Raw genomic sequence first — 24,495 nt, 5'->3', positions numbered from 1 at the left:
TGGAGGGGAACAAGGCAGTTGATGTACTGGCTAAACAAGCACTTAGTAGTAGGGATGTTGATGTAGTTTCAATGAGCAAAGCAGAGGCAAAAAGCCTGATATGGACAGTGATGGTGCAGAGATGGCAGGTTAAAAGCCTGATATGGACGGTGATGGTGCAGAGATGGCAGGCTAAAAGCCTGATATGGACAGTGATGGTGCAGAGATGGCAGGTTAAAAGCCTGATATGGACAGTGATGGAGCAGGCTAAAAGCCTGATATGGACAGTGATGGTGCAGAGATGGCAGGTTAAAAGCCTGATATGGACAGTGATGGTGCAGAGATGGCAGGCTAAAAGCCTGATATGGACAGTGGTGGTGCAGAGATGGCAGGTTAAAAGCCTGATATGGACAGTGATGGTGCAGAGATGGCAGGCTAAAAGCCTGATATGGACAGTGATGGTGCAGAGATGGCAGGTTAAAAGCCTGATATGGACAGTGGTGGTGTCCGTAGATGGCAGGTTAAAAGCCCGATATGGACAGTGATGGTGCAGAGATGGCAGGCTAAAAGCCTGATATGGACAGTGGTGGTGCAGAGATGGCAGGTTAAAAGCCTGATATGGACAGTGATGGTGCAGAGATTTTATTTTATTTTACTTTACCTTTATTTAACCAGGTAGGCAAGTTGAGAACAAGTTCTCATTTACAATTGCGACCTGGCCAACATAAAGCAAAGCAGTTTGACACATACAACAACACAGAGTTACACATGGAGTTAAACAAACATACAGTCAATAATACAATAGAAAAAGAAGTCTATATACAATGTGAGCAAATGAGGTGAGATAAGGGAGGTAAAGGCAAAAAAAGGCCATGGTAGCAAAGTAAATACAATATATCAGGCTAAAAGCCTGATATGGACAGTGATGGTGCAGAGATGACAGGCTAAAAGCCTGATATGGACAGTGATGGTGCAGAGATGACAGGAGCAGGTTAAAAGCCTGATATGGACAGTGATGGTGCAGAGATGACAGGAGCAGGTTAAAAGCCTGATATGGACAGTGATGGTGCAGAGATGACAGGAGCAGGTTAAAAGCCTGATATGGACAGTGATGGTGCAGAGATGACAGGAGCAGTGGAATAGAGATACTAAGGGCAGGCATTTATTTCAAGTACAGAGGAAAGTCGGAGAGGGGAGGACGGCAGGAAGGGACAAAAAAATAGGAGGCTATTTTTACAAGATTAAGGATGGGACACAGCCGGTTGAATAAGACCTTAAACGTGATAGGAAAGCATCCAACAGGAAAGTGTGATTATTGCCAGGAAACAGAGACCGTGGAGCATGTATTGCTAGTGTGGACAGTATCAGAGGGAAAGAGATAGGCTGAGATCTAGAATGAGGGAGAAGGGGATACAGGAAACGAGTTTAAAGAGTCTATTGTGTAGAACATCATTAGATATAGTCTCAAATATTTTAGATTTTTTTTAAGAATAACGGGCTGGCAGGTAGGATTTAGTTTCTCCGTCTTTGGCCCACACTCCAGTACAGTAGGTGGCGGTAATGCACCATCATGTTGGATGCCAAACGTCGATAAACCCCCACAGAAGAAGAAGAAGAAGAAGAAGAAGAAGAAGAAGAAGAAGAGCTGTGACTGGCCTCACTCCAGGACAGTAGGTGGCGGTGTAGGCACTTTAAAAATTGGATGCGATCCGCCAACCCAATCTCATAAAAGAAGAACGTTTACCAAGACGACAGTGAATCAAAGATTTTATAAATAAACCAAGATAGACCACACCCTCGTTTCCAATGGGAACAAATGAGCCAAGCATGAGCTGGCGAGATCCTATTGTCGTGTTCTTGCACATATCTGCGTTATGTCCGTTAGGAACCCCTACTCTGTGAAGTGCACAATAACTCAATTCCCCTGTGCGCCCCTTTTAAACAACGCCATTTTTTTTTACTACTTTTGCAAAGGGAAAAGTCTGCAAAACGTAGGTCACTCTTTTCACAACATGTTTTAGCTTTGGGAACAGAAAACTGTATTGAGATCAAACGTTTAATCGATAAGAAAATGTGTAGAATATCGGCTAAAATCCATCTGGTTCCATCGTATCCCGCTGCCCGCCATCAGGCTTCCTCTCACTACCATATATTGTACAATCCAGGTGTGCAAAACTCTTACAGATTTACCCAGAAAGACTCACAGCTGTAATCACTTCCAAAGGTGATTCTAACTTGTATTGACTCAGGGATGTGAAGACTTATGTAAAGGAGATATCTGTATTTTTATTTTCAATACATTTGCAAAAATGTCTAAAACATGTTTTCATTATGGGTATTGTGTGTAAAATATATATATATTGTTTTAATCAATTTTCAATTCAGGCTGTAACACAAAATGTGGACTAAATCAAGCGGTATGAATACTTTCTGAAGTTGCAACATTGTTCATCAGGAAATTACAATGTCTAGTTAGATGTAATACTGTTTTGAAAAAATCAAAACTATGTATTCAGTACTTTCATCAACCAAGCCCAGTACGGATACTACTGACATATGGAGAGGCGAGACAATCTTTGCTGAACTGAAAACATTGCAAAACACAGCTACAGGTCAAACCAAGTTACTGACTGCTGTGATATTTGAACCCATGTCGGCCACCGTAGAGGAGGATAAACATATCAATGATTACGTTGGGAGTGCCCGGTAGTTTTCTACATCATTTGTTGCTAGAAAGATTGATAATCATCAATTCCGAAGTAAGTATTTTATATTTTTATATACATATATGGGGGTACTAACAATATAGTGTTAGAATACATTTATTCTAGCTTGCTAGATTTATAAGCTGAACGACACGTCTGCATGATTTAGCTGTCAAGCTAGCCGTAGTAGCTCTAGCAGAAGCCAATGACACGTATCGGTAACTAGCCTAGCTAGCTACCGTTAGCTAACTAAACTGGGATGGTTTATAGGTAATGTTGGTTGAACTATTAGCTATAAAGCTAACATTATATATTTTATATATATATGTCATTACGGTGAAGAAAAGCCGTTAGCAGTCTGTATTACTAACCAAATGATGGATGTTAGCTAGCTCAACGTTTTTTCATTACACAGCAGCTATCCATCTACGCTATCCATCTACGCTATCTAACGGTACGCTCGCTTCTCGTGTTGTTGATTCATGAGACGTGATTGAAATTGATTCTTCTAACGTTAGTGAATTATGTTTCAGCTTATTAACCATCCCTACACGTTACGTAGCTAACGTTAACTAGCTACTGAAACGCCCGACAATATTTCGTTTTGATTATTCAGAAACGTTTAACGTTTGATAGTTAGCTGTAGGTGGGTTCTTAGTGTTTAGAAATTGGCTAGCCCCATATGACACCCAGTACTGCCCAATGCAATGCGCGTACCTTGGGTTTATTCCTTACGTCTTGCAACGGAAACTTTGCACCGTTTAAGAAGTCAACTGAGAGAGACCTACCTGAATTTTTCTGATAGAAACTCTTGTTTTCGTGGCAAAACTTTTTCAGTTTGGAGGAAACGTTTTGCAACAGAATTTGCGTTATGAATACACTCCAGGTGTCATAACTGCCAGGGGTGTGTTCAATATGAAAAAACTTTGTTTAACATAGCCAAAAACATTTCGAAATGTTTTTGGCTATTTTCAACGTTTTAGTCAATGGTGCTGAAGAGAAGAACGGTGTGATTATGGTGGCTCAGGAGGGCTATTGTGTATGGTGGGCTGCACAATATTGTGTGATTAGCTACAAATGGTCACACTGGGGATTTATGTATCTCAGTGTGTCACACCCATATTGATCAGGGTACACCCACCAAACAGGAACAAACACCTCAAAAGCTGTTGAAGAATGGTGCACACTGTTTGGTGCATACCATTGCTACACAATGTAGCAAAAATTGAACCGAACTGAATGCACCCCAGTATTGAAACGTCATTAAAAGTGCTTGTTTTTCATTATTTAGGACTTTGATAGAGGCATCCTAGCCCAATAGAGGAAGATGAGGCTGAAAGAGATCCAGAGGACAGCTCATCCAGCATGGAGTCCTGCCCCCCATCACCCTATCTGCCTGGCTTTAGGTAGGGCACACATGTTACCTGTATCAGGCCTGTCCATACCTGTCCTGTCCTGCACTAACCCTTCTACCTAACCTTACGTAGGGTAGAACTGTTTTGTGTATCAGGACTGTCATGCGCTTATACAGTAGATAGTTCCAGATGTTTAGGCATTCTTGCCAGATGCCTCCCAGATCTGTTTATGCTATCTAGCCAACATGGCACGTGTGCATAAACAGATTTGGGAGCAGGCTTCTAAAATCAGGAGTGATGTAACCAATGATAACAGGCTTCACTTTTAATTCTGAATAACATACTCTTGAGTTCTTGTGATTTATTAGATTTCTTTCTTGGTCTGTTTTTGTTGACGAACAGGCACGTCAGCTCAGCAGCTGGATGCGTCATTCAACACCACTGCCGCCTTGGAAATATTCCAGGTGGATTTTGCCGATCCTTCCCTGGACATGAAGCTCAAGGGGTCTCTACCTACTTCTAACAGGTAAGCAACAAAATGACCTGCTAACCCAATACATTACCAGTTATCAAGTTAATATATTATTGTATCAATGCATATGATTCAACCTATAACATTTGATTTGATATCTGTGCCCTAGGCTGCATAGTCTGGTGTGGGTAAACTTTGGAGCAGGAGAAGACGGTTTGGGAGGGAGACTGATTGGAGGCAGTGATAATGGCATGGTAACAGTGTATAGCCCAGAAGCCATTGTAACATCAGGGGCAGAGGCAATAATAGGACAGTCTGACAAACACACTGGGCCTGTCAGAGCACTAGACTTCAACCCCTTTCAGGTAAATAATGGTAGCAGCCAGTCAAGTCTTTGGCCCATTTCTCACTTGTAGTTTGGCATGCAATTTAAAATAGCTACTAAATTACATTAAATTAAGCTTTTAATATGAACACTTAAAGGATATGTTCAATTCAATGTTCTGTACAGTATTATATTCCCCACATGTATTTTTTTCTCATTTGAATGTACTCTCTCTCAGAGTAATCTGTTGGCGTCAGGGGCAAACGATTCAGAGATCTATATCTGGGATCTGAACAATTTCAGCAATCCAATGACACCCGGGACAAAGTCACAGGTAAATGTCTCTGGGGAAGTTTGTCCCGTTCTCTTCAATTTCCATTCAGCGTCTTCTCTAAATCAAAATGGTGGATATTCCAGGTGAATTAAGTTCCCTGGAATGAGTCTTAATTTAATTTTGAACAGTTTTCTCCATGTTTCCCCTCTTTGTAGCTTTGTGAGGTAAGAGTGAAAGCCAGTGTGTGTGTGTGTGTGTGGTTGTTGTCTGGTGTGTGGTGGCTTTAACATGTGTGGGCTGGTGGGAATGTTAAATAACCTAACACTTCCTCCTATCCAGATATTACTGAAGTCTCAAAGAAATAGTCTTCCACAGTGTGGCAGTGTTGGGAATTTTGGCTTTGCTTTTTAATGCGTAATAACACTTTTTTTTTGTTGTTAATCTCTAAAATGTGTGCTGTGACATTCTCCAATCCATAATTCCTCAAGGAATATCTATATTTGTAACAGTGCTGTTCCTTCTCTCCCCATCCACCTAGCCTCCTGAAGATATCAGTGTAGTGTCGTGGAACAGGCAGGTCCAACACATCCTGGCCTCTGCAAACCCCAGTGGGAAAGCAGTGGTCTGGGACCTGAGGAAGAACGAGCCCATCATCAAGATTAGTGACCACAGCAACCGGGTGAGTACAGTAGACTAGTGAGTACAGTAGATTGGTGACCACAGCAACCGGGTGAGTACAGTAGACTAGTGAGTACAGTAGATTGGTGACCACAGCAACCGGGTGAGTACAGTAGACTAGTGAGTACAGTAGATTGGTGACCACAGCAACCGGGTGAGTACAGTAGACTAGTGAGTACAGTAGATTGGTGACCACAGCAACCGGGTGAGTACAGTAGACTAGTGAGTACAGTAGATTGGTGACCACAGCAACCGGGTGAGTACAGTAGACTAGTGAGTACAGTAGATTGGTGACCACAGCAACCGGGTGAGTACAGTAGACTAGTGAGTACAGTAGATTGGTGACCACAGCAACCGGGTGAGTACAGTAGACTAGTGAGTACAGTAGATTGGTGACCACAGCAACCGGGCGGGTACAGTAGATTGGTGACCACAGCAACTGGGTGGGTACAGTAGATTGGTGACCACAGCAACCGGGCGGGTACAGTCGATTGGTGACCACAGCAACCGGGCGGGTACAGTAGTCTGTCCTGAGGAACCACTGGGAGTCTGGACTGCGTCATGTTAGCTCCCCTCTCATACTGACTCTAGTCTGGACTGTATCATGTTAGCTCCCCTCTCATACTGACTCTAGTCTGGACTGTATCATGTTAGCTCCCCTCTCATACTGACTCTAGTCTGGACTGTATCATGTTAGCTCCCCTCTCATACTGACTCTAGTCTGGACTGTATCACCACTTATGCTGTACAGAAGTTAACACAATACACGCCATGTAGAAATGTTGAAAGGCTGTTGTGTTGTAGATGCACTGTTTAGGGATGCTCTGGTCTGATGTTGTGTTGTAGATGCTCTGTTCAGGGATGCTCTGGTCTGATGTTGTGTTGTAGATGCTCTGTTCAGGGATGCTCTGGTCTGGTGTTGTAGACGCTCTGGTCTGGTGTTGTAGACGCTCTGGTCTGGTGTTGTAGACGCTCTGGTCTGGTGTGGTGTTGTAGATGCACTGTTCAGGGATGCTCTGGTCTGATGTAGTGTTGTGTTGTAGATGCTCTGTTCAGGGATGCTCTGGTCTGGTGTTGTAGACGCTCTGCTCTGGTGTTGTGTTGTAGACGCTCTGCTCTGGTGTTGTGTTGTAGACGCTCTGGTCTGGTGTTGTAGATGCTCTGGTCTGGTGTGGTGTTGTAGATGCACTGTTCAGGGATGCTCTGGTCTGATGTAGTGTTGTGTTGTAGATGCTCTGTTCAGGGATGCTCTGGTCTGATGTTGTGTTGTAGATGCTCTGTTCAGGGGATGCTCTGGTCTGATGTAGTGTTGTGTTGTAGATGCACTGTTCAGGGGATGCTCTGGCACCCTGAGGTGGCCACACAGTTGGTCCTGGCCTCAGAAGATGACCGCATGCCAGTCATTCAGATGTGGGACCTGCGCTTTGCCACATCCCCTCTCAAAGTCCTGGAGAACCACACAAGGTGAGCCTTCGGGACATTGTGCCACACATTGCTTTAAATTGAATTGTTATGTATGATGGTGATGATATGGTCTCTGTTATGGCAGGTGCAGCTAAATACTTCATGTTTCTACCTCCAACAGTGCAGTAATATCTAACAATAGTAATCCACATAATAAAACATTTCTTTATACGTTGGTGATGTGCTACTTTAATTGTCTGTATGTTGTTTGTTGTGTTTTTATTGGTGTTGTATGTATTAAGTGGTTCAATCACATTTCCTTTTTAGGGATTAATGAAGTAGAATTAGTTATTCTAGCTCGGTGGCTGTTGTGTCATAGTTGAAGTTAAAAGAGAAAGCATTGACTGTCGGTGATGATGGCTTGATGTTTTTCCTCCTCAGGGGACTTCTGTCCATAGCGTGGAGCCAAGCAGACCCAGAGCTGTTGCTCAGTAGTGCTAAAGACAACAGGATTCTCTGCTGGAACCCCAACACTGGAGAGGTACCTGCTTTTCTGCTCTGTTCTAAAGGTCTCATCGCATCATGTGGTGTATATGGCCTCCATCACAAGGCCCCCGCCATCTTTCCCTGCCCAGGGCTTCTTCAGATGCCTCTGTTGTCTAGGTGATCTGTCTCTACAATGTCGTGGTGATCCAATCTCTCTCCCCATCTCTCTAGGTGATCTATGAATTACCAACCACCAACCAGTGGTGCTTTGACATCCAGTGGTGTCCCAGGAACCCAGCGCTGCTGTCGGCGGCCTCGTTTGACGGGTGGATCAGTATTTACAGCGTGATGGGAGGAAGCCTGGAGGCCCAGCAGCAGAGCAGGGCTGATCAGGTAGAGAGCCTCTATCTGTGGCCATGTCTATTTACTGTCTAAAGGAAACCACACACAATCCAGTGTTGCCACTGGAAGTCACTCTGGATAAGAGTGTCTGCTAAATGCTAAAACATCAAAAGCTCCCTATTTCCTATGTAGTGCTGTATCTTCAACACTATTTCTGGAATAGATGTGATTTGATTGTTGTAACATTTTGGCGTAGTCAGGTATCTCGTAGTCAGGTAGCGTTGAATGTGGTTGCTACTGCTACTATAGTGGTAGGCTATGGTTGTAGACCTTCTCATTAAAGACCTCTGCTCATTTCTCTTATCTTATATTTAGATTGGAATGCAGTCTTTGTGTGGTACTTTCCCACAGATCTCCTCGTCCTTTGACACCATGGATCCGTTTGGGACAGGCCAGGTGCTGCCCCCTCTGCAAGTTCCCCAACCCACCCCTCAGACCACCCTCGTCGCTCCGCTGAAGAAGCCCCCCAAGTGGGTTCGTAGGCCCGTAGGAGCCTCATTTGCTGTAAGTGCAATGTACTTGACCGTTTTTTCATTTTTATATATCCATTTTTTGTATTGCAGAAGGTAAATAACATAAGTAAATGCCTATTGTGAGGAACCCCAATATGTTTAAGTAGTAAGGCATGACAACCTGTGGATTATGGTGGAAACACACGGTTAAAGTCTATTCTTAGGCATGACAACCTGTGGATTATGGTGGAAACACACGGTTAAAGTCTATTCTTAGGCATGACAACCTTTGGATTATGGTGGAAACACACGGTTAAAGTCTATTCTTAGGCATGACAACCTTTGGATTATGGTGGAAACACACGGTTAAAGTGTATTCTTAGGCATGACAACCTGTGGATTATGGTGGAAACACACGGTTAAAGTGTATTCTTAAGCATGACAACCTTTGGATTATGGTGGAAACACACGGTTAAAGTGTATTCTTAGGCATGACAACCTGTGGATTATGGTGGAAACACACGATTTTAAGTCTATTCTTAGGTATGACAAACTTTGGATTATGGTGGGAACACACGGTTAAAGTGTGTTCTTAGGGATGACAACCTTTGGATTATGGTGGAAACACACGGTTAAAGTGTATTCTTTGGCATGACAACCTGTGGATTATGGTGGAAACACACAGTTAAAGTGTGTTTACTCTTCAGTCACGCTCTACTTATAAAGGGACTCTACGTGCTTATGACAAGTCTTACAATGTATTATAACTGCATCATAGTAATAGTACATTTTCCTCCCATCCTCTTCTCCTTGTAGTTTGGTGGGAAGCTGATCACCTTTGAGAGTCCTAAGGCTCCAGTCCAGAGCCCACAGGCCGTCCCTGTCCCCAGGCAGGTGTTTGTGAGCCAAGTCACCACGGAAACAGAGCTCCTCCAACGTTCCAGAGAGCTGCAGGCTGCTCTGCAATCTGGTTCCTTGTCAGACTACTGCCAGGCCAAGATCCACAAGGCCCCCACAGACTCTGAACAGGACATATGGAGGTTTCTCCTGGTAGGTGTTATGACACTGCACAGTGGCATCAAAGGTTCATTTTAAAGGAATAATGGAAAATTTTGGCAATTAAGCAACTTTTCTACATACCACAGGGTCAAACAAGGTAACATTATAGAGACAGTGTGACATTCTGGCATTTAATCCCTTTTTCTACTCACCCAGATCTCATGGATACCATTTTTGCCTCTGCATGCAGTTTTGAAGGTAGTTTTGGGAGCCATTGCTAACTAGCGTTAGCACAATGGCTGGAAGTCTCCTGGAACTGTTAGCATGCTAAAATGGTATCCATGAGTTCATCTGACCCTCGTTAATTAGAAAAGTTGCTTAATTGCCAAAATGTAAAGAATTCCAGTTATCTGTGACATCTGAGGTCCTGTCAGTCCTTCAGACTGAACCGTAGCAGGACTCACAGAACACCTCATGGAGATGACACATTTCCATGAACAGTAGAATTCTCTGTACAATGTGTTTGGATAGAAAGGCACTCAGGAGCCAAGACCGATATATGATGAACACAAGTTCTGCAAGGGTTGTTTAGGTTTCCAATGTTGACCACCTCCTGATGTTTGCAGGTCAACTTTGAAGATGAAGCCCGGGTCAAATTCCTGAGTCTTTTGGGTTTCAGCAAAGAGGATTTAGAGAGAAAGATATCCACCTGCTTGGGGAAGAACCTGCAGCCTAACGGACATGGAGTGGATGCCAACGATCTGGCTGAGAAGATACAGCTTCTCTCTACTCAGGTCAGTCCAGGAACATAGCTCTACATAGCCCATTCTCTTTTATAGTAGTCCTAATTCTAGTCTGCATATCTTCCACCGTCCTATAGAGGGCAGTGACGAGTATCAGAAGTGATATGTGGTCTCTTTTTCATAACAACATGAATCCTGTCACCTTTTTATATCATCACCAGTTGTCCTCGTTTTGTTTCCAGAGGTCAGAAGAATCCGGGGATGCGGTGGACTCCACCAAGACTCCGGGTTCATCCTCCCCCTCTGACTTTTTCAGTCAGATCCCAGCACAACCACAGGACAAGGAGAAGATCAGCTTCCAAATCCCTGTCTCAGCAGGTACTGCTTGTCTTCTGTTCAGTATCACAGCAGTTGGACGTGACTTCAGCTCTCTCTTCCTGTGAAATCTAAACAGTACGGACTGGTTTCCCGGACACATAACAAAAAGCATGTTCAATGTAAAACCTTTTTAGTCCAGCATTAGGCTTAATATGAATCTGTTGTCCTGGTAACTGGCCCTTTGTATGACTGTAACTCTCCGTATCTCATTCAGTTGCTTTGCCTCTGTTGTCGCAGATGCAGATGGTCTGATCAGCCAGGCTCTGCTGGTGGGAAACTTTGAGGGAGCGGTGGATCTGTGTCTGAACGACGGGCGTTACGCTGAGGCCATCCTGCTGGCTATCAGTGGAGGACAGGAGCTACTGCAGAAGACCCAGCAGACATACCTGGACAAGCAGAGGAACAGCATCTCTATGGTAAGACGGAGAACATACCTGGACGAGCAGAGGAACAGCATCTCTATGGTAAGATGGGGGACATACCTGGACAAGCAGAGGAACAGCATCTCTATGGTAAGACGGAGAACATACCTGGACGAGCAGAGGAACAGCATATCTATGGTAAGACGGAGAACATACCTGGACCAGCAGAGGAACAGCATCTCTATGGTAAGACGGGGGACATACCTGGACCAGCAGAGAAACAGCATCTCTATGGTAAGACGGGGGACATACCTGGACCAGCAGAGGAACAGCATCTCTATGGTAAGACGGAGAACATACCTGGACCAGCAGAGGAACAGCATCTCTATGGTAAGACGGCGAACATACCTGGACCAGCAGAGGAACAGCATCTCTATGGTAAGACGGCGAACATACCTGGACCAGCAGAGGAACAGCATCTCTATGGTAAGACGGAGAACATACCTGGACCAGCAGAGGAACAGCATCTCTATGGTAAGACGGAGAACATACCTGGACCAGCAGAGGAACAGCATCTCTATGGTAAGACGGAGAACATACCTGGACCAGCAGAGGAACAGCATCTCTATGGTAAGACGGGGAACTTTTGAACCGGGGCCAATTTGGGACTTACCCTCATGACTATTTGATTGATATTATATTTGTATGACTTGATTACTAGCTAGCAAAGTTAATTTAGTTCAGAATATAGTTACTTTATATCAACAGTGCAAAATAATCAGATTTACTGAGTCAACATGAATAAATACAACATGGTTAAGTCTACTATCTACCGTCCTCAGCTGATCTCATCCGTGGTGACCCAGAACTGGGGAGACATCGTGCAGAGCTGTGACTTGGATAACTGGAAGGAGGCTCTCGCTGCTCTCCTAACCTACGCTCACCCCAAAGAGTTTGCTCATCTGTGTGGTAAGAACACCAAGATGGTGACGATTGTAACAAAGGAATCAGGAAACCCCGACTTGCTTTTACCTTGAGTTCAGCACTTATTTCTGCGGTCACTAGAAATCTATTTCACAAGAGAGACCTGATTGTACCTGATGGTCTCTTCTGCTTCCTGTTCCTAACCCCTCCCTCCCTTTCTCCTGGTATGACTATAACGGATCTCTATGCTGTGTAGACTATCTGGAGGGTGAGAGGACAGAGCAATGCTGTCTGCAGGCATCTCTGTTACATCTATCTAACGTCTCCTACTTTCTCTCCCTCTCTTCCATGCTCTCCCTCCCTCTCCTGGTACTGTAGAGACCCTGGGGTCGCGTCTGGAGGGTGAGAGGACAGAGAAACGCTGTCTGCAGGCATGTCTCTGTTACATTTGCTCTGGGAACATTGAGAAACTAGTGGAATGCTGGGCCCTGCAGAGGGACTGCTCATCTCCCCTGGTTTTAGAGGTAACAAATAGTTTTTTATCTATATATTTATCCTTCATTTAACCATGGAAGTCACTTTTCCAAGTGAACCCTAGTGTTATGATGATATGATAACTGGCCACCGATACTATCTGTAATGACATCGTAGGAACCAGGTAGTAACAATATGTAATCTGTGTGATTGACCTCCAGGACCTGGTAGAGAAGATGATGGTTCTGCGTAAGTCTGTGGAGCGTCTGAGGAACAGCGAGGTGGCTGTACAGAGTCCTATCCTGGCTGACAAGCTGACTCGCTATGCTGGTCTCCTAGCTTCACAAGGCAGCCTGGCTACAGCCTTGTCCTACCTGCCAGACACCTCAGACCAGGTAAACACAACCTCCACTACTCTTCAGATACCTTATCAACTAGGAAATGTTTAAAGATGTCATCATGCTTCAAAGACACCTTGTTTTCTCTCTCCTGGATTGTGTTCAGACCTGCATTTAATATGGAAGTTGTGCTTCATTGATCTTGCCTGGTGTCAGGGAACTAATGATGTAGTCCAGAAAGGGTATTTCCCACCATCTGGTACTCCGGAGGGGTGTACTGCAATCAGGATCACTGAGTTTGCCTGCTTACTTTGATAAACAACCAGAAATTACTCCAGATTTTCTGGGTCGTTAACAAAGCTAAATGTCCCTGTGTTCTTGTCTGTTGAGTTAATAAAACCATGCCCATTTCAAGGTTATCAAAAATATAATAATAATAATATTTCATAATATTTAGGCAAGTTAGCTGGCTAACTCCCTGGTTTATAGTTTAGCCCTCAGGCAGGCTGAAGCATCAAACTGTTTGAAATAGTTCAAGTACGATTCTAACTGTTATGGTTTTGTTCTGTGGTGTTTGTCTTCCTGCAGGCTTGCATCATGATGATGAGAGACCGGCTGTTCCACGCCCAGGGAGAGAGAGGAGCAGCATGGGGTCAACAGCCCCCACCGTTCCCTTACAACATAGTCAGGGTGACGGGGGGCGACCCTGACCCCACTCGGGCCCCTGCTGTCCCCCCCCAAGCACAACCACCAGCACAGACAACACAGACACCGGTATTTAGGAATTAATGCATTTTATTTGACACTTTTGCCTCAGCTATGAGAATGCAACAATACACACATAAAAATGATTGAGGATTCTAAAACACAAAGTAAACAGATGTATTTCCATTGATTTCTACATTGATGAATCTAACTTGAGGTGTCCATGACATCATAGCAGTTGCTAGAGTAGATGTTATGAAACATCAGCTTTGGTATATTGTTATGTTCTCATGTATGTTTCTGTGGCTGCATTCCATTCTACTTTTGAAGTAGTCAACTATAAAGGGAATAGGGTGCCGTTTCGGACGCAGGCTGTGTATAAATGATGTTTCTCTCCAGGGGCCCTACCAGCCTCCTCTTCCTGTGATGCCAGTGGTTGGCCAGCCTCCTCTTCCTCTGATGCCAGTGGTTGGACAGCCTCCTATGACCACAGTCTTCACTCCTCAAGCTGTTACTCACTCCAGAGGGCCTCCTCCTCCTTCGTATGGTGGTCTGCCACCCTCCTCCCATGCTCCTCCACCTAGTGGGCTGCTACGGCCAGTCTACCCTCAACATCCTGCCACTGCCCCAGGTAGGCACTCACCCTCAGTCCAGGGCCGTGTTCAGCAGGTGTTGTCTGGAACTGATCCTGTGCGTAGTATGCTTACTGACTTTATCTTGCTATTTTTCTCTCCTGTGTTTTTGTTCTACCTTGTAATTTGTAGTGCTGTATTGATTGCTGCGTTGTTGGGTTTGGAGCTTGGAGCTTGTAAGAAAGGCATTTCACTGTACTTGTGTATGTGACATTAAAACTTAACCTCTATGGGCTAGGTGGGACGCTAGCGTGCCACCCGTGGTGCACTCCATCAACAGCAGGTGCATTTCAAGAGCGGCAAATTTGAATCCAAATAAATGTCAAAATTCAAATTTTTCAAACATACAACTATTTTACACCCTTTGAAAGATAAACATCTCCTTAATCTAACCACGTTTTACGATTTCAAAAAGGTTTTACGGCGAAAGCATAAATTTAGAGTATGTTAGGACAGTACATTTACAAGAGTTGTGTGTAATGTTTTGTCAAGTCAAAGACAGGGTCACCAAAACCATAAAACCAGCTAAAATGATGCACTAACCTTTTACAATCTCCATCAGATGACACTCCTAGGACATTATGTTAGACAATGCATGCATTTTTAGTTCTATCAAGTTCATATTTATATCCAAAAACAGCGTTTTACTATGGCATTGATGTTGAGGAAATCGTTTCCCTCCAATAACCGGCAGTCAAGTCAGCGTCACAAATTAAATAATTAAAATTAGAAAACATTGGTAAAATATTATATTGTCATTTAAAGAATTATAGATTTACATCTTTTGACCGCAATCAACTTGCCAGATTTAAAAATAACCTTACTGGGAAATCACACTTTGCAATAATCTGAGCACTGCGCCCAGAAAAATACGCGTTGCGATACAGACTAGACGTCATGTTGGGGAGATCTAAAATCGAAAATACTATGTAAATAATCCATTACCTTTGATTCTCTTCATCAGATGTCACTTCCAGGTATCACAGGTCCATAACGAATGTAGTTTTGTTCAAAAAAGCTCATCATTTATGTCCAAAAATCTCCGTCTTGTTAGCACATGATCTAAGCCAGCCGGACTTCTCGTCATGAACGAGGGGAAAAAATATATTTACGTTCGTTCAAACATGTCAAACGTTGTATAGCATAAATCATTAGGGCCTTTTTTAACCAGAACATGAATAATATTCAAGGTGGACGAATGCATACTCTTTTATAACGTATTGGAACGAGGGTACCCAACATGAACTCGCGCGCCAGGTGTCTAATGGGACATCATCGTTCCATGGCTCTTGTTCGGTCAGATCTCCCTCCAGAAGACTCAAAACACTTTGTAAAGGCTGGTGACATCTAGTGGAAGCAATAGGAAGTGCCAAAATATTCCTCAGCCCCTGTGTTTTTCAATGGGATAGGTTTAAAGGTAATACAACACATCAGGTATCCACTTCCTGTCAGAAAATGTCTCAGGGTTTTGCCTGCCAAATGAGTTCTGTTATACTCACAGACACCATTCAAACAGTTTTGGAAACTTTAGAGTGTTTTCTATCCATATATAATAAGTATATGCATATTCTAGTTACTGGGTAGGATTAGTAACCAGATTAAATCGGGTACATTTTTTTTATCCAGACGTGCAAATGCTGCCCCCTAGCCCTAACAGGTTTTAAACATGTTTGTTCTACATAATATATTTCTATGTGAGCGTAATATACAAGCTGTGCCCTGCTGAACCAGGTAGTATTCTGTCACCTCCCAGACACTACTCCAGATTGCTCTTGATGTAACATGTCTGTCTCCTGTCTGCTCAGGGTTCTCTCCAATCCAGCCATTCCAGCCACAACAGCAGCCCATGTCTGCAGGACTAGGTGGCCCTGGCCTCTCTGCCTTCCCTCCAGGACCTACTATGCCAGGCTCCAGCCTGTCTGGACACCCCCTGCCTCCCTTCTCTGCCCCTGGCAGCCTCGCCACCATGCCCAGCCCAAGGCTACCTCCGTCAGGCTTCACACCCACCTCGCTCCCTTCAGGCCCCATGCCACCCAGCTACCAGCAGCCTGGGGCCCCCGTCGGCATGTACCCACCAGGGGGGTCTCACCTTCACAGCCAGGGCCCACCTGCAGGTCCCCCCTCTGGTCCGTATTCACCCCTGGGACCCGGGTACCCACAAGGAGGTCCTGGAGCCCCGGCCGTCAAGTCCTTCTCTGCTCCGTCGGTTGCTCCTCCTCCTACAGGTACTGACCATGATGCAATTGATGTGTTGCGTCCCAAATGCCATCCTATGCATGATATAGTGCACTTCTGTTGACCTGGGCTCGTACGGTCAGTAGGACCCTACTGTTGTTGACCGGGGCTCGTACGGTCAGTAGGACCCTACTGTTGTTGACCGGGGCTCGTACGGTCAGCAGGACCCTACTGTTGTTGACCGGGGCTCGTAAGGTCAGTAGGACCCTACTGTTGTTGACCGGGGCTCGTACGGTCAGCAGGACCCTACTGTTGTTGACCGGGGCTCGTACGGTCAGCAGGACCCTACTGTTGTTGACCGGGGCTCGTACGGTCAGCAGGACCCTACTGTTGTTGACCGGGGCTCGTACGGTCAGTAGGACCCTACCGTTGTTGACCGGGGCTCGTACGGTCAGCAGGACCCTACCGTTGTTGACCGGGGCTCGTACGGTCAGCAGGACCCTACTGTTGTTGACCGGGGCTCGTACGGTCAGCAGGACCCTACTGTTGTTGACCGGGGCTCGTACGGTCAGCAGGACCCCTACCGTTGTTGACCGGGGCTCGTACGGTCAGCAGGACCCTACCGTTGTTGACCGGGGCTCGTACGGTCAGCAGGACCCTACCGTTGTTGACTGGGGCTCGTACGGTCAGCAGGACGCTATAAAGAGAATGGGGTGTCATTTGGGACACAGGCATGGCCTGTAACACCACTGTTTATCTGTTGTGATAGTCATCTTTAATCATATCTTTATTCATAACTCATTTATGCTTAAAGAAGGAATGGTAGATTCTTGTTTGACACTTTTTATAAATACTAAATCATATGTAGTGAGATTTGAGAAGTGAATAACGTAATGTTAATATATAAATGCTTTTGATTGAGCTGTCCCCCTTGTTTAACTTTCAGGGTATTTCCCTTGGCTGAGTACTCCCCTTGTTGACGATGATGAAGGTGACAGTGAGCGTGACAGACAGAGATAGGTTTGGATATGGTGGGATAAGACTGTGTTAATGCAGACAGGGATAGGTTTAGATATGGTGGGATAAGACTGTGTTAATGCTGACAGGGATAGGTTTAGATATGGTGGGATAAGACTGTGTTAATGCAGACAGGGATAGGTTTGGATATGGTGGGATAAGACTGTGTTAATGCAGACAGGGATAGGTTTGGATATGGTGGGATAAGACTGTGTTAATGCAGACAGGGATAGGTTTAGATATGGTGGGATAAGACTGTGTTAATGCAGACAGGGATAGGTTTAGATATGGTGGGATAAGACTGTGTTAATGCAGACAGGGATAGGTTTGGATATGGTGGGATAAGACTGTGTTAATGCAGACAGGGATAGGTTTAGATATGGTGGGATAAGACTGTGTTAATGCGGACAGGGATAGGTTTGGATATGGTGGGATAAGACTGTTAATGCAGACAGGGATAGGTTTAGATATGGTGGGATAAGACTGTTAATGCAGACAGGGATAGGTTTAGATATGGTGGGATAAGACTGTGTTAATTCAGACAGGGATAGGTTTAAATATGGTGGGATAAGACTGTGAATGCAGACAGAGATAGGTTTAGATGTGCTGGGATAAGACTGTGAATGTAGACATGTAGAAAGGTGTTTGCCTGTGCCGTCACATGATTTTACAGGAGCGTGTTGGGCTGGTCTTTGATTTATAACAATCATTGTAACGATGTAGCGAAATAATCCATGCTAAATCACTGTTGTTGGTGATTTACATTTACTAATTTAATACCAAAGTATCTGTTTTTGAAATGTATGATATTTGAGTACTAAAAATGTCCATTTACCAAAGTATTAGGCTATGCCAAGTAGTGAAGCTAATGCAACAACAATAATGTTTTATTATTGTCAGTCAGTGTGTCCAATGTAACTGCACTGTGATGCTGCCTGGCCGTGGCCTGCTGTCTGTTGAAGTGACCTGTTTGTTGCTACTCCAATGGAAATACCTTTTTGTTTATCAGAGTTGAAAGTGACGTTTAAGAGTTTGAGAAATAACCCTGCTCAACTTAATGTAACTCCAGGTCTCTAGGCTCTTGGCTTTGGCTGCTGTCTGGATTCTTAAAAAGCCACCAGTGTCTTGTGGCTGACTATTCATCTTTCACTATCTACAGGACAAGATGGTTGGAATGACCCACCAGCAGTACGAGGGGGTCCCAGGAAGAAAAAGGTATCTGCTCTGGATAAAGGACCTTCATACCTTCCCCATCCTCTCTGATAACATGGACTAGCTCAGACTGGAGAAATGTGGACCACTTACAATTTGTCCAACCCAGTCCAGGACCAGTAGACCATCTTGATAATGTTAATAGCTATAATCTTAGTTCTATGTAAACCAGTATTCAGTGAATATACAGTCGAAGTCGGAAGTTTACATACAGCTTAGCCAAATACCTTTAAACTCAGTTTTTCACAATCCCTGACATTTAATCCTAGTAAAAATTCCCTGTCTTAGGTCAGTTAGGATCACCACTTTATTTTAAGAATGTGAAATGTCAGAATAATAGTAGAGAGAGTGATTTATTTCAGCTTTTATTTCTTTCATCACATTCCCAGTGGGTCAGAAGTTTACATGCACTCAATTAGTATTTGGTAGCATTGCCTTTAAATTGTTTAACTTGGGTCAAACGTTTCAGGTAGCCTTCCACGAGCTTCCCACAATAAGTTGGGTGAATTTTGGCCCATTCCTCCTGACAGAGCTGTGTAACTGAGTCAGGTTTGTAGGCCTCCTTGCTCGCACATGCTTTTTCAGTTCTGCCCACAAATGTTCTATGGGATTGAGGTCGGGGCTTTGTGATAGCCACTCCAATACCTTGACTTTGTTGACCTTAAGCCATTTTGCCACAACTTTGGAAGTATGCTTGGGGTCATTGTCCATTTGGAAGACCCATTTGCGACCAAGCTTTAACTTCTTGACTGATGTCTTGAGATGTTGCTTCAATATATCCACATAATTTTCCTCCCTCATGAAGCCATCTATTTTGTGAAGTGCACCAGTCCCTCCTGCAGCAAAGCACCCCCACAACATGATGCTGCCACCCCCGTGCTTCACAGTTGGGATGGTGTTCTTCAGCTTGCAAGCCTCCCCCTCTTTCCTCCAAACATAACGATGGTCATTATGGCCAAACTGTCCTATTTTTGATTCATCAGACCAGAGGACATTTCTCCAAAAAGTACGATCTTTGTCCCCATGTGCAGTTACAAACTGTAGTCTGGCTTTTTATGGCGGTTTTGGAGCAGTGGCTTCTTCCTTGCTGAGTGGCCTTTCAGGTTATGTCGATATAAGACTCGTTTTAATGTGGATATAGATACTTTTGTACCTGTTTCCTCCAGCATCTTCACAAGGTCGTTTGCTGTTGTTCTGGGATTGATTTGCACTTTTCGCACCAAAGTACGTTCATCTCTAGGTGACAGAACGTGTCTCCTTCCTGAGCGGTATGACGGCTGTGTGGTCATACTTGCGTACTATTGTTTGTACAGATGAACGTGGTACCTTCAGGTGTTTGGAAATTGCTCCCAAGGATGAACCAGACTTGTGGAAGTCTACAATTTTTTTTCTGAGGTCTTGGCTGATTTCTTTTGATTCTCCCATGATGTCAAGCAAAGAGGCACTGAGTTTGAAGGTAGGCCTTGAAATACATCCGAAGGTACACCTCCAATTGACTCAAATTATGTCAATTAGCCTATCAGATGCTTCTAAAGCCGTGACATAATTTTCTGGAATTTTCCAAGCTGTCAACTTAGTGTATGTAAACTTCTGACCCACCGGAATTGTGATACAGTGAAATAATCTGTCTGTAAACAATTGTTGTTAAAATTACTTGTGTCATGCTCAAAGTAGATGTCCTAACCGACTTGCCAAAACCTATAGTTTGTTCACAATAAATTTGTGGAGTGGTTGAAAAATGAGTTTTAATGACTCCAACCTAAGTGTATGTAAACTTCCGACTTCAACTGTATGTTCTCCAGATGTTGTAGACTGTCTTTGGTATTTCAGTACTTTCACGTGTTTAAACATGCATTAAGATCTTAGCTGTATGTTAACCAGTATAAGGTGAGGGTTTTATGCCTAATAAACCTGCTGGTGTGTGAATCTGTGTTCTGTCTGTCTCAGATTGTCCCAGACAACTACACCCCTCCTGCTCCCATCACCGCCCCTGTTATGGGGGGTTACCCCATGGAGGACCATCATCAGCCCCAAGGACAGCAGGGCCACGACCCCAGTCGCACCCAGCAGGGCCACGACCCCAGCCGTACGCAGCAGTTCCCCCCAGGGGCCCCTCAGGAGCCCAGCGTACAGGTCAGTGGCAACCTTGTCTCAAGCCCTTCTGTGTTTCTCCATGCCCAGTTCTGGAGCCAGAATACAGTGGGATTTCTGGTAACATGAGACTAGTGCGAACCTAACCCAGTACCATTTACTTTCTTATTAAAGGCCTGGCAGGCTGACCTCTAACCCCTAAAGTCAAGCTACCATTTACTTTCTTATTAAAGGCCTGCCAGGCCGACCTCTAACCCCTAAAGTCAGGCTACTAGTTACTTATAGGTAGGCAGATCTCTAAGTCCTGTGTGTCCCTTCAGCTCCTCCAGGCGCTGCCGGCTGAGAGGGTGGAGCAGAGAGAGATCCCTGCAGAGCACATGGTCCTCAAGCAGACCTTCGACAGCCTGGTTCAATGCTGCCAGCTAGCCGCACAAGACCCAGTAAGTCTTTACACAGGACAGTAGTATCAGCTCTTGTGATTCAAAAGACAGAATTTCTACCCATATATCTGCATAAGACACACAGAGCCATTCTGAAGGTGCTGCTGTTCGAGTCTGACATCCTAATATTCTATATATTTTTTTTCTCAGCAAACAAAAAGAAAACTTGACGATGCATCGAAACGCCTTGGGTACCTGTATGACAAGCTGAGAGAGCAAACGGTGAGAACATGTAGCAGATGCTCTACCACAGGGCCCAGCCTCGGAGTTCAGAAATCTGCTGTTTCAAAACACACACGTTAAAAATAATCTGCTTTTTAAACCATTTCACCTGCGTTTTATATTGAAAGTCAGCAGTTTTTTTTTTTTGTTCAATAGAGTGATCAGGGACATGTAACTATAGTTTTCCGTCACAGAAAATACATCAGTGCAACACATTCAGGCAGAAAATAACTTCATTTTCATCAGATGACAACAGAAGTGGAACGCCATTTGGCAGGCAGCCACACCAGTAAATGAGTTTACAATTAAAAAGCACTGTCTTTTTTGCAAAAACGATGCATGGCCATCATATTTCTGTTCACCGTAGAAAGAATGTAGCCAGCTACATTTCCCAATGTTTTGCTTGAAGTTAATCTTGTATTTTACCAGAGAAAAGTTGGCTACACGGGAAACAGGGAAAAGCAGCTCCACATCAGTCAGAGCGCTATCTGCTGATAGAATGCCGTTCCTGAAGTCTCATCCGAGCGGAGAAGTGCAACTGAAGCACAAAAATTAGTCTGATGCCGAGCAGAAATTACAATAAGAAGCATTTTAGATTTGCTGTACAAAACGCAGCAAGATATTTCTTATTTGTTTTATATTTTTTTATGCGTGAAAATCATAGAATTCTCCATTAACACAATCCCTGTACCATGATGTCAGTTAGTTCTCATTCTAACCCTGTCAAGTTACTCCACTACATAACAGACCCAGTCGTGGTGCTCTACTACATAACAGACCCAGTCGTGGTGCTCTACTACATAACAGACCCAGTCGTGGTGCTCTACTACATAACAGACCCAGTCGTGGTGCTCTACTACATAACAGACCCAGTCGTGGTGCTCCACTACATAACAGACCCTGTCGTGGTGCTCCACTACATAACAGACCCTGTCGTGGTGCTCCACTACATAACAGACCCTGTCGTGGTGCTCCACTACATAACAGACCCAGTCGTGGTGCTCCACTACATAACAGACCCAGTCGTGGTGCTCCACTACATAACAGACCCAGTCGTGGTGCTCTACTACATAACAGACCCAGTCGTGGTGCTCCACTACATAACAGACCCAGTCGTGGTGCTCTACTACATAACAGACCCAGTCGTGGTGCTCTACTACATAACAGACCCAGTCGTGGTGCTTCACTACATAACAGACCCAGTCGTGGTGCTCCACTACATAACAGACCCAGTCGTGGTGCTCCACTACATAACAGACCCAGTCGTGGTGCTCCACTACATAACAGACCCAGTCGTGGTGCTCCACTACATAACAGACCCAGTCGTGGTGCTCCACTACATAACAGACCCAGTCGTGGTGCTCCACTACATAACAGACCCAGTCGTGGTGCTCCACTACATAACAGACCCAGTCGTGGTGCTCCACTACATAACAGACCCAGTCGGGGTGCTCCACTACATAACAGACCCAGTCGTGGTGCTCCACTACATAACAGACCCAGTCGGGTGCTCCACTACATAACAGACCCAGTCGTGGTGCTCCACTACATAACAGACCCAGTCGGGTGCTCCACTACATAACAGACCCAGTCGTGGTGCTCCACTACATAACAGACCCAGTCGTGGTGCTCCACTACATAACAGACCCAGTCGTGGTGCTCCACTACATAACAGACCCAGTCGTGGTGCTCCACTACATAACAGACCCAGTCGTGGTGCTCCACTACATAACAGACCCAGTCGTGGTGCTCCACTACATAACAGACCCAGTCGTGGTGCTCCACTACATAACAGACCCAGTCGTGGTGCTCCACTACATAACAGACCCAGTCGTGGTGCTCCACTACATAACAGACCCAGTCGTGGTGCTCCACTACATAACAGACCCAGTCGTGGTGCTCCACTACATAACAGACCCAGTCGTGGTGCTCCACTACATAACAGATTGTAAAGGAAATGTGTACATGCCTATAGTAACTTAAATTCTCCCCTCATCCTGTAGCTGTCTAACAACATCCTGGGTGGTTTACATGAGATCAGCCGCTGTGTGGCGGGCAAGAACTACCAGCGTGGCCTGAGGTCCACACTGCTGTGGTCACCAGCAGCAACTTCAGCGAGATCCAAGCCTTCATGCCCATCCTCAAAGTGGTCATGACCATCGCCAACAAGCTGGGCGTCTGACCACTGATCCCACACCAAGGCTAGCTTCTAGAATAAACCGTGTTTCCTATAATGCTCTACTTCTGACCAGACCCTATGGGCTCTTTACGGGCCCTGTGGGATCTGAGGGCACCGAGGGCCCCATGATCTATGAGGGCCTTTGAGGGCTCTATGAGGGCCCCGAGGGCTCTTGTCAAAAGTAGTGCCCTATATAGGGAGTAGAGTGCCATTTGGAACACTCAAAACACACCAAGATAAAACAGCCTTCAGTGTTATCATATGGATGGATCACAATGTTATAGATGAGATATTTATTTCTTTTTCAGCTGTTGAAATGTGCTTTGATAAAAGACATGATTGCAGATGTGTGGTTTTCGCTGACTAAAGCCGACTCATTGAAAGGTTTCTGACTTGGCTGATGATGAGAGGTGTTCTCCTCTCTGAGAAGAGGAGTTATTGCTACTGTGGTGGTTATCAACAGCAAAACACCCAATATTATTAAAGAAGTTGTGTCCTTGAGCTTTTTGATGGGAAGATACCTGATGTTAAATATGTAAGGGGTGGGGGTTACTGATGTGGGATGTTGTTGAGAGCTGAGGATTTAAATGTCATATGTTTGAGAGTGGAGAAAAACAATGTGGGCTTACATCCAACTAAGGGAAGACTTTGGAGAGCGAGGTTGTTTTGTCCACCTTCCTACCTCATCTTTCCTTAACAAATCCACACAACGTCCAGCTGATTTTAGAATAGTTAGGAAGTGATTGAGTTATATACACTTTTGTAATACATACTGTACCACAGCGAAGATAGTTACTTTTTCACTGACATACCAGTGTGTTCTACAGACCAGTGTGTTCTACACACCAGTGTGTTCTACAGACCAGTGTGCCATCTCTTAGTTTGTTACGTTTTCAGGCCAAAGCACTGCAACAACTAGCTCTGATCCAGGGTGATACGTGCAGCTTGTTGACTCAGAGCTGTGTCAGCACCTGCACATTACGCCCTGGTCCAGAGCTATGCAACAAAAGAATCTAATTTGATGATTCTTGTGGAGTTGCTGGATTTTTACAGTCAGTCCGCGTTAGTCACT

At 44.7% G+C, this 24,495-nt stretch overlaps 1 protein-coding gene across 1 annotated transcript; it reads left to right on the top strand.

Annotated features, from left to right (window-relative positions):
• Positions 1-2,571: 2,571 nt before the first annotated feature.
• Positions 2,572-23,767, top strand: LOC106560795 (protein transport protein Sec31A-like). The gene is given in 28 exon segments (XM_045712459.1): positions 2,572-2,738; positions 3,976-4,090; positions 4,442-4,565; positions 4,681-4,876; positions 5,075-5,170; positions 5,649-5,789; positions 7,109-7,120; positions 7,122-7,252; positions 7,634-7,733; positions 7,910-8,071; positions 8,432-8,584; positions 9,349-9,582; positions 10,158-10,325; positions 10,517-10,652; positions 10,890-11,068; positions 11,857-11,983; positions 12,317-12,462; positions 12,634-12,807; positions 13,339-13,524; positions 13,855-14,086; positions 15,893-16,312; positions 17,209-17,253; positions 18,439-18,494; positions 20,439-20,624; positions 20,903-21,022; positions 21,173-21,244; positions 23,248-23,320; positions 23,323-23,767. Coding segments are annotated over 27 exon segments (3,852 nt in total). The 5' UTR covers positions 2,572-2,738; positions 3,976-4,011; the 3' UTR covers positions 23,427-23,767.
• The last annotated feature ends 728 nt before the right edge of the window (positions 23,768-24,495 follow it).

Source organism: Salmo salar, unplaced genomic scaffold, assembly GCF_905237065.1.
Source record: "Salmo salar unplaced genomic scaffold, Ssal_v3.1, whole genome shotgun sequence".
In the NCBI taxonomy this organism is placed as follows: domain Eukaryota; kingdom Metazoa; phylum Chordata; class Actinopteri; order Salmoniformes; family Salmonidae; genus Salmo; species Salmo salar.
This window is presented reverse-complemented; position numbering and strand designations above follow the sequence as displayed.